Genomic DNA, 12,588 nt, shown 5'->3' with positions numbered 1-12,588 from the left:
TTTTCCAAATTATTTTTTCACTGCCTCATCGCCTTAATTTTCCCACCTTCTCTAGAACTAAAGTGTATGATTAATTTCCTTTCTTTTTTCTGTTTCACTTCAAATCACTGTTGATTCCAAAATATTCAAATAAAAGAAAAAACGAAAGTGAAATCGATGACGATGAGAGAGGGATTATGGTTTAGTATCAACCATATGTCCATCAATGTAATATCATCATTTTGTATATCTAGATTTTTTAAAGTTTTTGTCTTCAAATTATTACCTTCTACTTCAAGAATTAAGTCATTTGGAAACGTAATTACATAAAAATAATGTCATACAAAAGTCATTTGTTGCAGAATAATCAAAGGAGAAAATGTCAAAAGAATCTTCAACTGTCAGAAATACCACAAAAAATTTCAATATTACATCTGATTAAACTAATTTGTTAACTTTTCTTGATTTTTCATGAAGACTTATAATCATTAATTTTTGTTGATTTTCTAGTTTATTCGTTATTTTTTCGATTTATCTAAATAAGTCAAGTTACTTTAAATAAATTTGAAAGTGAAAAATAGAAAAATACAAATTTATAGATAAAACATGTTGTTACATGTAATAACATCTAATTATGCTCTTGTTTAAAAACAATATGTGGTATTACATGTAATTATGCCACACTCAGTCTAAAGGAACGGGATTGAAGAGCAAGGACATGACACGATCAACAATTTTGGCTTTTTGAGGAGAGCCATGGCCATCGCCATATTGATACATGCATTGTGACATGCGTGTCAAATTCATGACAGTTTCTATAAAATCATGATGGAGTAGCCAAGAACTATGATGAGCCATTTTCTCGTTATTCATCTCATCCCACAAGTCCTGAATCATTTGCCGCAAGTACAAACACGCCTTCTCCTCTGAAGCTCCGGTCTCATTCATGTAGCACTGGATGGATTTATAGACGTCTCCTCTCGCCAATTCATCCTATACATACATACATATACAGTATATATCAATAAGGCCAGTTCGCACATCACTTACATACATAAACTGGAACCATTTTTCTAACTTCCTATAGGCATGTTACTTTTTGTTCCATCCATATATATGACCGACCAGCCTCCAAATAATAAATCTAAAATCGAACCTATAATTAATGAGTTTGGGAAGAAGTTGTTATACTTGTGAGGTTGCAAAATCGTTGGCTAGACGAACCACAGAGGCAGAGCATCGGACAATGTTTTGCTGATGTTGGGACAAAGTCTCCAAGACCTGACTAGAGAGTTGGTCGGAGTATACGCAGTAGAAGTGAACATATATCGTTGGGATTGATACTGAAATCCAAGCATTGTGCATGTACTCCTCCAGATTTGGTTTGTACTTTCTTCTGTACCACTTTGCTTCTACTAAATATGCTTTGCATAGATCTGTCCACTAAATTTAAGATAATTTGGAAAACAATAATTTTTTTTCATTAGTTACAACATGAAAGATTATGTAAGAATGGTTTCTATGGTTTAAGAAATTTTTTCATTAGATTTAAAATTGCAATTACTTTACAGAGATTTTTTTTAAGAATTATTTTATAGATTTAATAAATTAATTTTTAAAATAATAGAATAAAACAATACATATGGGGAAAAAATCACTTACAGACTTTTTAAGAAACGTGATCACGTTGATATTTTTTTTCCTGAGAATATAACGTCCAATGCTATTGACTTCATTGTACATAACACGAAAACACAACTTCATGTAGTCGGGGAGTTCATCAAGGCGATTTACATCCCAACTGCAACATAAATTATATAGACAATTCAATCAGTAATCTATATAATGACCAGAAATTAAAGTAGAGAGATAAAATTATCAGTGTATCACCTTTCAACCGCGACAGTGAAAAGTTGAAGTTCTTCAATAGTACCATAAATATCGTAGATGTCATCCGTCATTGTAATAAGTGCATTTACTTTAGTCATTATTCGACGAACGTAACCTAATTGAGGCTCGTGGATATGCCCAATAGTCCAAAAATAATTCTCCACTATTCTGTCTCTTGCAAACTGAAGTTGATTACCTAAACCTGTCTCCCTCCACCAGCTTTACGCCACATTTAAAGCAAAAGTAAAACAAAGAGGACTAAGTATAATTTATATATACTTGGTGTCCGGATCAGTTGGCCCGACTAATCCGAGGGTGAACAGGGCCTCTTGGCAGGGTTTTCACAAAAGCCAACCTCAAAAGTAAAAAACTCGGACCGAAGTCCAAAAATCAAATCAGTCCCATGCCCACTGTTTGAACTTCGCCTAAGTTTACGAACAGAGATGGATTCGGATTCTCAGCCTCCCACAACAACATGCGTGTGAGTTCAACCTTATATACATTCTTATTTTTTTTATTTTTATTTTTTTCATATTGAGATTCTATGTTGAATTTCTATTTTGAGCATGAAATTTCACCACACGGATTAACTTCGATATGTTAGGTCATCTTGATGGTATTACCTAAAATAGCTATATGACTTCTAGTAATGTAATATTAATTTTTATTAGTTTGACTGTTCAAAATAGATTTAAGATACCTTAGGTTGCTCATCAAATTGCTAATAAAAAAAAGTATATATATATCAAAGTGGGAAGAAAGAGAATGTAGAACTGTCCTAAAAAATGCTTGTTTAAGAAACTTTTCTACTTGGTTTCTACAGGTGTCATTTTAGTATTGGTGCAACCTTGATAAAAAAGTAAAATATTGTTATATAATTAAAATATATATATATATATTTTTTTTTTTTGAGAAACCTTCCCCATTTCTACCACTGGAAATGGCAGCATAAAAAGTAGTATATGACTTCTAGTAATATAATATTATTACCTGGAAACGTATTTGAGTTCTTCTTGATGAATAGCTTGTACGATGTTGAAATCGATTTTGGCGAATTTAACTACGACAAGTTTCTTGTTGTGTCGTCTCTTTCCATAAAAATCTATGTACCATCTTGTGGCTAGCCTTCTCATTCGCCAATGGTAGGGCATATCTAACGCTTGGAACACCATCTCCCCTAGGCCTACGTCACAAGACTCAAAATCTTTATCACTTTGAGTATCAACAAAGTCTCTGAGTTTTTGTGTTGCAAAAGGTCTGATGAAATTTTGCAGTTTGGTATCCGTCTGTGTCGAAACATATGAAGCTTCGTAAAGAGATAGTAGACCATTTATGTCATCACTCTCAAATTCTCTACTGGTTCCCATGAAAACATCGAATACATCTGTAAAAAATAAATAAATCCATTAGTTAGTTATAAATGTCAGGCCAAGTTTTTATACAACAAAGAATTATAACGTATATAAGTGATGATCTTTTTGGATGAATATGATGATAACAACCTTCTGAAACGTTGAAACCACGTTGTCGAAAAAGTCGGAATTGGAGAGCGGTAGCATGTAGATCTTTTCCCATGTCAATTCTATGCTTTTGATAAGAAACTGTTAAAATGTTTTCAATTTCACGTTCGAAATGGTAAGAAACCCCGAGTTTCTGTAGAGCGTCAATCAGCTCCAACTGGTCGAGATAAGTCTTCTTCTCATCAACTAGCATCTCTCTCACCTTTTCCTTCAACAAATCTCTCTCTTGCACACATTTAGCTGTCTGAATACAGTGTCATCGAGCATAGCTATCAACATTGTACTCAATAATACAACATATTATTCATAAGGATTACGTAAGTACCGCATATTTATTCTTGATGGAGAGGAGATGGCGGTGGTCCCAAAGAGACGGTGGATAGTTTGCGGAACGGCGTAGAACAACGGTAGACTTATCCGGTGTCATTTTGGCCATTGTGGTCCATTTGAAATACTGAGAACGTGGAAGAGTATTAGCAAGTGTATTATTGTAAATGAGAGCTGAACCTATCTGCAGTAAAGTGGCCATTACACAAATATGTATTACACTACTTGAATTTCGTTTAGATGTAAGTCTCTATGACTCTATATATAATATATACAAGCTTCGTATGTTGTCGTCGTTTTTTTTCGGGGAAACACGTATCTGTTTTACTCCTTATAATATAAGGTGATTTATTGGTCACCATACAAGGTGATTTATTGGTCACATAAATTTGTCTTGAGAAAAAAGAATCTTACTAAGGGCGTCACGTTTACATGGTGAACGATGGTGATAGATATCACATGTTGTCGAAGATGAGGCCATTGACCTATGTTGTCATTCATCACCACAAATAACAAAAATAATAATAATTCATATCATAGTTGATAACCATCCAATATATATATATATATATATATATATATATATATATATATTATTTCAAAGGAAATCTTGGTTAGGTTTCATTCCATTTTTTCTTCCATTGAAGCGAAAAGTGTATATATACACATTGACAAAGCCAACCAGGTGGTCAAGTGGTTCACATGTCTATCTATGGTCTCCACTGGACATGGTGGGGTGGAACTATCGCTTTTTGTCCCCAATTTCATAATTTGTGTTTATTTTTGTGAAAGTTCTAATGTCGATGTTGGCAATCGTATAGTATTAGTTTTATATAGCCAAACCCACAAGATCGTACTATGAGTATCTCAAACCCAAAATCCCATTAATTTTATTAAAAGAAAAAGAAAAAAAAAAACTCAACGTGACACAAACCCACTTTCTTTTGCTTCACATCATCTTCGTCGGGTTCATCTTCATCACCACCATTTTCTTCACATCCCATGATCATTGGAATCACAAAGAACACTAGCGCGAAAGTTTTAATTTAGATCTACAAAGATCGCCTCCTCTGATACCATATTAAATTCGGGTTTTACTGTGGGCTTCCAACTCAAAACCAATTGGCAATAAGTGGAGAGATCCTAACCCTTTATATATTACTTAAATCCTTTCATATCAGATATATGATCTTTTCTCCACATGCTTCATCTCGCTCTTCTAGCTATTAATCTCGACAGAATCGGATTACCAAATCCAATTTCGTGGAACTTTATATCTGATTATCTAAAAACCATATGATAGTTAATGTAATATGAAGTTCAATCTAAAGGAATCGGATTGAACAGTATAGACATTACACGATCAACAATTTTGGCTTTTTCCGGAGAGCCATGGCCATCGCCATACTGATACATGCATAGCGACATACGTGCCAAATTTATCACAGTTTCCATAAAATCATGATTGAGTAGCGAAGAGTTATGTGCCATTTTTTCGTAATTCATTTCATCCCACAGGTCGTTGATCATCTGTCGCACGTGCGAACTCGCCTTCTCCTCTGAAGCTCCGGTCTCATTCATGTAACATTGGATGGATTTATGGACGTCTCCTCTCGCCAATTCATCCTATATTTTATTTACATACACACACATATTCATATAATCATATGTAGATATAAAGATGGCCATATTAGTGCTATATACAGTTCCAGTTCGCTTTATATTTTTTTATTCATTCCGTAGGTATAAGGAGAGTGGAATTTGTAACCCTATATTTCAGGTAACGTAAAAAATTATAATGGTGGTAAAGTATATTTTATTAGTATTTATAAATAATATAAAAAACAAAATATAAACTTCAAGTTAATCGATTTTATATTAAAAAAAAACTCAATAAGTTTTCAAAAAGAAAATGAAAATTTTCCATTTTAAAAAGGGATACTTCTGCATCTTTCAATAACATACATAGACTACTTATTTCGATTAGCCTTTCCATCAATTAGTTCCATTAGTTATCGACAATGTGTTATGCATCCAACCCTTTGCCTCTAACTACTTTGGAAGAAAGTATTTTACCGGTGAGGTTACAAGGTCGTTGGCTAGACGGAACACGGAGGCAGAGCTTCGGACGAGGTTTTGTTGGTGTTTGGACAAAGTCTCCAAGACCTGAACAGAGAGTTGGTCGGAAAACACGCAGTAGAAGTGAAGAAATATCGTAGGGGCCGATATTGAAATCCAAGCATTTTGCATGTACTCTTCCAGATTTGGTTTGTGTCCTCTTTTGTACCACTTGGCTTCTATTAAATATGCCTTGCATACATCTGTCCACTAAATTTAAGATAATTGCAAAACTAGTATTACGTACAACATATGAAAGTTCATATGGTCTAAATTATGTAAGAAATAAAGAATTATCCAGTGTTTAAAAATATGAAATTATGTAAGGATGGTTTCTGTACATTAACAAAGTTGTTAACCAAATTTTTTCTTACAAAAAGAAATAAATTTAAAGAGGAAAAATAACTATTTTTTTTTAACATAAAAAGATATCTTACATATATAAATAAATTAATTGTAAGGAAAATGGATTGACCAAAAATTTCTTGTTTAAAAAAATATTTATAAGATATTTATTTATTTATATACTTACAGATTTTTTGAGGAAGGGAATCACGTTGATATTTTTTTCTCTGAGTACNTATATGGTCTAAATTATGTAAGAATGATCCAGTGTTTAAAAATATGAAAATTATGTAAGGATGGAATCTGTACATTAACAAATTAAAGTTGTTAACCAAATTTTTTTCTTACAAAAAAAATAAATTTAAAGAGGAAAAAACAACTATACTTTTTTTTTAACATAAAAAGATATTTTATTTTTGTAAATAAATTAATTGTAAGGAAAATGGATTGACCAAAAATTTCTTGTTTGAAATTATATATATATATATATAGAGAGAGATATTTATTTATTTTATATACTTACAGATGTTTTGAGGAAGGGAATCACGTTGATATTTTTTTCTCTGAGTACATCACATCCGATGCTATTGACTTCATTGTATACAACACAAAAACACAACCTCATGTACTCGGGGAGTTCATCAAGACAATTTATGTCCCAACTGCAACATATTTATATACACAATTCAATCAAGTAATCTTATATAACAGTATATATATAAAATAACAAGAAATTGAAATATAAATTAATTAAAAGTGTGGGGGGTGTCTTTACTTTTCAAACGCGACAGTGAAAAGTTGGAGCTCTTCAAGAGTGCCATAGATATCGTAGATATCATCAACAGTAGTAAGAAGTGAATTTATTTTAGTCATTATTCGTCGAACGTATCCATATTGAGGCTCTTGGATTTGTCCGATCGTCCAAAAATAATTTTCCACTATTCTGTCCCTTGTAAAGTGGAGTTGCTTACCTAAACCCGTCTCCCTCCACCAACTTAACACCACATATAAAGCAAGTGGAAAATAAGAGGAGAAAATAATATCTATAGTTTATAATATGTTATATCAATTTTTAATTCAAGGTTAAATATTTTTGTGTGACCACTTTATGTAACTTAGTGATACCGTACAAGTGTCGTGGTGTGTTACCATGCATCCGAATTCCGAGTTGATAATATTTGGTGAAATGTATGTTGTTGACAATATTATGTGTGGTAAAGAGTTTCAAATAATATTATATCATGTAATCTTCATCAATTTTAATCAACAACTTAATCTATGGCTTATGTACTTGATTATATCATAAAAAGTAGCTATATGACTTCTATTAATATAATATTACCTGGAAACGTATTTGAGTTCTTCTTGATGAATAGCTTGTCCGATGTTGAAATCGATCTTAGCCAACTCAACTAGGACAAGGTTCTTATTATGTCTCTTTCCATACACATCTATGTACCATCTCGTGGCTAGCCTTCTCATTCGCCAATGGTAGGGCATATCTAACGCTTGGACCACCATCTCCCCGATGTCGCGCGACCCAAAATCTTCATTACTATGACTATCAACAAAATCTCTGAGTTGTTGTGTTGCGAAAGGTCTGATTAATATTTGCAGTTTAGTATCCAACTTTGTCGAATGATATGACGCTTCATAAAGAGATATGAAACCATTTATATCATCACTGTCATATATATACTTCCCACAATTTTCCATGAAAACATCGAATACATCTGTAACAAACACAATTTCATTGTATATATAAGATCAAGTATTCATCACAAAACAAAATTTTAACATATATAAGAAGATCTTTTCTTTTTTTATATGAGTACGAAGATAAATATATAACCTTCTGAAACATTGAAACCATATTGTCTGAAAAGCCGGAATTCGAGTGCGGTGGCATGTAAGTCACATTCCCTGACGTTTATTCTATCTTTCTGGTAAGAAGATGTTAAAAAAAATTTGATTTCCGCTTCAAAATGATATGAAACCCCGAGTTTATGTAGATCGTCAATGAACTCCAATTGGTCGAGATAAGTCTTTTTCTCATCATCGAACATCTTTCTCACTTTTTCCTTCAACAAATCTCTCTCCCGTACGTTTTTATCTTTCTGAATCAGTGTCATTGAATATAGAAGGCTATAAACATAGTCCTATATAACATTATTTATAGAACTACTATATTTATGTCTAGGGAATGTGTACGTACCGCATATCCATTTTCCAATGAGATGATATGGTGATGGTCCCAAAGAGAAGGCTGATAGTTTGCAGAACGGCGAGGAACTATGGTTGACTTATCATCACGTGGTGTCATTTTGGCCAATGGTGCATGCAGAAGCCTTAGGACGTGGAAGAGTCTTCGGAAGGGCATTACCGTAAATAAGAGCTGAACCTATCTGCCCTAGAGTGGCCATTTGAATGAATTACGCTACTTACCTTTTCGGATGTGTGTGTTCGTGTGTATATATATATACACACGCAAAAAGGAAAATAAATAATTGCACACGCAAAGTTTTTATGCTGTCATTGTTGTTGCCATGAATCACGTTATTATGGTGGTTTATCATATTTTGTCACATACTAATTGCCTATCCATAAAAACAATACTAATTTGCCTATCCATAAAAAGAATCAACTAAAGATGTCTCAAGTAAAGTTACTTAGATCATGTACAACAGTGTTGCTCACTCAATTACTTACCCAACATTTTTCTATTAAATTTAATAAAATAATATAAAAAGGAGAGAAAGAGGGAGAACTTTGAAAACAGTTATCTGTGTAATGTTTCTCACTTTATTTCTACATTTATTAACTTCCTATTAGTTATAAAATAAAATATTATTATTATTATCATTTTTGAAAAACGGTGAACACTTTATCCATTATGGATGCTCTTACTATCCACACACTTCTAACAAGGTGGACGAAGTCACATGTTAAAGTTGAAGATGAAGCCAATGACAGATGGGTTGATGTCATGCGTGACCACAACATATAACCAATGTATATATTAATTTAAAGTAAAGAAAGAGACATTTGACTGTCAATCAAAATTATAATAATAATAGTTATGTTATTTGAATGAATAAGCAAGTATAACTTTGTTCAGAAAAAAAAAACTTTAATTTTGTAAGCATTTTTACAATACCACCAACTAATTTATGGTGTTTAAGTGGTTGAAAAGTGATGTCTCAAACAAGGACATGAAACATAATTAAAGCATGATGGTAGAACACACAACAAAACCATTCATAAGACAAACCCACTAATCATAGGACAAACCCACTTTTGTTTGCAAATTAATCATTTTTAGGCGGTTAGTTACTATTTTTTTTTTTTTTTTTTTGAATGTATAATTTATTCATAAAAAAAAAACCATGGTTACAAATTTACAATATATGCATTCTTTAGCTGAGATTTTTAATGACATCAAAGCACATAAGAGTTTTAAAAGAAGAGAAAATAGAGTTGAAGTAGAGTTTAGTGGCCAAGAATGCAGCAGATCAGGCCCTTATCCTAAACCATTCACGTAGGCCATCCTCAAACTTTCGCTGACATTGCAGCGTCGATAGGCTCCGAATTGGCGAATAATTGACAAAAGAAGTGGGAGAAATAAAAAAACCAGTAATTGGCATTATGTAGCGCACCGTGAATTATTCATAGAGCCTTTTGAAAATACTAGGATGGATAAAATTGAGTTCGATGTGCCATATGTAGATACATACGGTGTCCACTTGACAATATATTAAGGGCAATTTCCTACTTCCAAGGAACATCTCCTACAAGCATCCAATATTCCTCTTTATTCTTGGTACATTGTGATATAGTCCGATGAGCTATTAAGACAATTCAGAACCACATACTACCCTTCATTGTCATGCATCTCTGAGTGTCTGGTCCTACAATCCGGCATTCCGATCAATCAAAACCAGCAATTAATTGTAGTAAGTGACAAAATTAGAAAAGGAGTGTCCACTTGAAAGAGGAATGACATGGAATCCCGTGATATATAATTAGAGCTCAACGCTTCCATTACCTATAATAAAGTCTAAATTAAAACCTCTTTATAAATAAAAGTGATCAATGTATAGAGCTTCTATTCCGTTTCGTCCACTAAGTTCAATGAAATAAAAGTGATCAATGTATAGAGCTTCTATTTCGTTTCGTCCACTAAGTTTCGCCTTCAAGAAAAGCTTTGCAACATGAACCAATTTTGCCAAAGCTGCCAATTAATATAGATTGAGAGATTTCCGCAATGCACTCAGGAATATTTATCACGGATGACCAAAATTTTGTTAGGTCAGATAATCCTAGTATATCGAAAGCCGAGTGACGAAAAAGAAAAGGGAAAGATATTTGAAATTGTGGTAGTTGAGCATTAACACAACATTAAAAAAGAGTTGAGATCACCTAAAAATGTAACGAGCAACATTAAATACGCCATAACGAAAGGACGTCCCTCGGTTTGGGCTTAAGACTCTCTAATTCTAAAAGAAGTTTCTATCTTCTAGAATTTAGAGCATTAGCGTGAAAAAACTTTTTTCCTTTCAGCCTTTATCACTTGTTTCACCCTGTTTAGTCACTTTTTTCACCTTTTTCTTTCTCAAAACTAGTTTCTCTTCTGTTCTTATCCAAGGAATAGTAGATCTGGTTTTTGTTTGGTCGAACTAGAGCTGAAATTTCATTAGCCATATCTTATTGCAAGGGATTGTCTTAGTCTAAAGTTTTTAGATGATACCTTCGGTTCAAGATTGAAAGAAGATGTCAGTAGCCATAGATAAAGCTTTGATGGCCATGTCTCTCGAAGAGGAAGATGTACCGTTTAATCTACCGGATCTACCAGAATTTAGCTCCTGCGAACGCAACATTCTGAGTTTGGTAGGCAGAATTCTAAACCCAGATTGTCAATCGGTGGCTGGTGCGATACATGAGCTGCAAAGGAAATGGCAGAAGTATGACAAGGTCAGAGGTATCGCTTTATCTAAAGAAAAGTTCCAGTTTATATTCTCTAGTGAACATGATTTGGAAGATGTTATTCAGAAGGGCTATCATAATGTCAACGAATGGGGTGTAGTGGTTGAAGGATGGTCTGAGATCCCTCCGGTTAATTCGCTTCAGTTTGTAACTCTATGGGTGCAGATACGCAACATCCCAATTAACCACTACACAGCCTCTGCGATTACATCAATTGGAGAAATTGTTGGTCAAGTCCTACAAGTAGCCTTCGACCCATACAATACTCAAGCTAAACCTTATGTCAGAGTACAAATCAAAATGGATATCTCAAAGCCGCTAAGGAAGTCCAAAGTATTTGGTCTCCCAAATAATCAGTCAGTAGAAATCTCTTTTCACTACGAACGCGTCCAGAAGCGATGTTATTCATGTCAGAGACTATCCCATGAGATGTTAGTATGCCCACTCGTAGTCAAGGCAAAACAAGATTCACAGCTAAACAGAAAAAAAGGAGATACTGCTCAAAAACAACCGCATGTACCAGTTCTAAGTTCTACGGATCCCCTGTATGGGGTGTTGGGGGAACATCAGGTTGGCCTTAATCCCCTCTCTGGACGCCCTAGGATTGCCCCAGAAGTACTGGAAGGCATGCGTCAGTACCTCCTGACAGCGAATGGGGAAGAACTGATAGTAAAGGAGGAGAGAGTCAAGAAATCTGTGGCAGAGGCAGAAAAGTCTCCTTTCACCCAGAAATCAGCGCTCAGCCTAGAACCAGTTCCCATAATCTCACATAACGTGGATATAGGGAAAGGCCTCGTGTTCGGGTATGAATCTGATATGTCCTCCTCAACTAACCAACAAAGTCAACAACAAGGAAAAAGCTGGGGATAAAGAGCTCTAAACTCCTCAGAAGTCTCTGTTTCACAAAGGGGTAGTTATTATCAAAGGGTGGAGGGTGCAATTTCATTTTTCCCCTCGACTGAGAATGTTTTACAATCTAGTTCTTCGGTTTATAGGATCGGCTTTTCAGAAGCTGGTTCGTCCGGTTCTACTGTAAAAACGAAAAAACCCAGGAAAAGACAACAGAAGAAAGCCAGAATGCTCAAAGGTAGGAGCAAGGAAATCAATGAAGAAAGTGTGATAAAGAAAGAAGGTTTAGTGAAAGGAATAATTGAAAAAAGAAAGGCAGAGAACGATCTGGAAGGTGCTCCTAATGCTGGAAGAACAAAAGCACCATTGATAGTCCCAAGAGGGGGACTGTCGAACATCTGATGCGGCTTCTGAGCTGGAACTGCCAAGGTTTGGGGCGGCCTCAAGACTTGACAGTTCCTCGTCTCATGGAGATGCGAAAAGAGCATTTCCCAGAGATACTGTTTTTAATGGAGACGATGAATTGTAAAAATGTAATAGTGGATATGCAAGTGCGGTTGGGGTATGACAATGTTTA

At 34.3% G+C, this 12,588-nt stretch overlaps 1 protein-coding gene and 1 pseudogene across 1 annotated transcript; both read right to left on the bottom strand.

The window, feature by feature from the left end:
• On the bottom strand, positions 556 to 4,006 carry LOC104752054 (tricyclene synthase, chloroplastic-like). Its single transcript, XM_010474122.2, has 7 exons — positions 3,715 to 4,006; positions 3,372 to 3,633; positions 2,860 to 3,253; positions 1,870 to 2,088; positions 1,642 to 1,780; positions 1,171 to 1,422; positions 556 to 972 (listed from the first exon to the last, which is right to left on the bottom strand). Exons 1-7 carry the CDS (start codon positions 3,916 to 3,918, stop codon positions 664 to 666), a joined length of 1,779 nt encoding a protein of 592 aa, XP_010472424.1. The 5' UTR covers positions 3,919 to 4,006; the 3' UTR covers positions 556 to 663.
• On the bottom strand, positions 5,017 to 8,638 carry LOC104752052 (annotated as a pseudogene).

Source organism: Camelina sativa, chromosome 16 (assembly GCF_000633955.1).
Source record: "Camelina sativa cultivar DH55 chromosome 16, Cs, whole genome shotgun sequence".
In the NCBI taxonomy this organism is placed as follows: domain Eukaryota; kingdom Viridiplantae; phylum Streptophyta; class Magnoliopsida; order Brassicales; family Brassicaceae; genus Camelina; species Camelina sativa.
Note: the sequence above shows the minus strand (reverse complement) of the source record. Positions and strands in the feature narration are given on the sequence as shown.

What these genes read in the sequence shown, in the direction of transcription:
- LOC104752054 (XM_010474122.2), bottom strand. Translation starts at nt 3,918, where the DNA reads ATGGCCACTTTACTGCAGATAGGTTCAGCTCTCATTTACAATAATACA. An exon ending in CCATCAAGAATAAATATGCG is followed by an intron (nt 3,634 to 3,714) that starts GTACTTACGTAA and finishes CACTGTATTCAG; the next exon opens with ACAGCTAAATGTGTGCAAGA. An exon ending in GAACTCAAATACGTTTCCAG is followed by an intron (nt 2,089 to 2,859) that starts GTAATAATATTA and finishes TGTGGCGTAAAG; the next exon opens with CTGGTGGAGGGAGACAGGTT.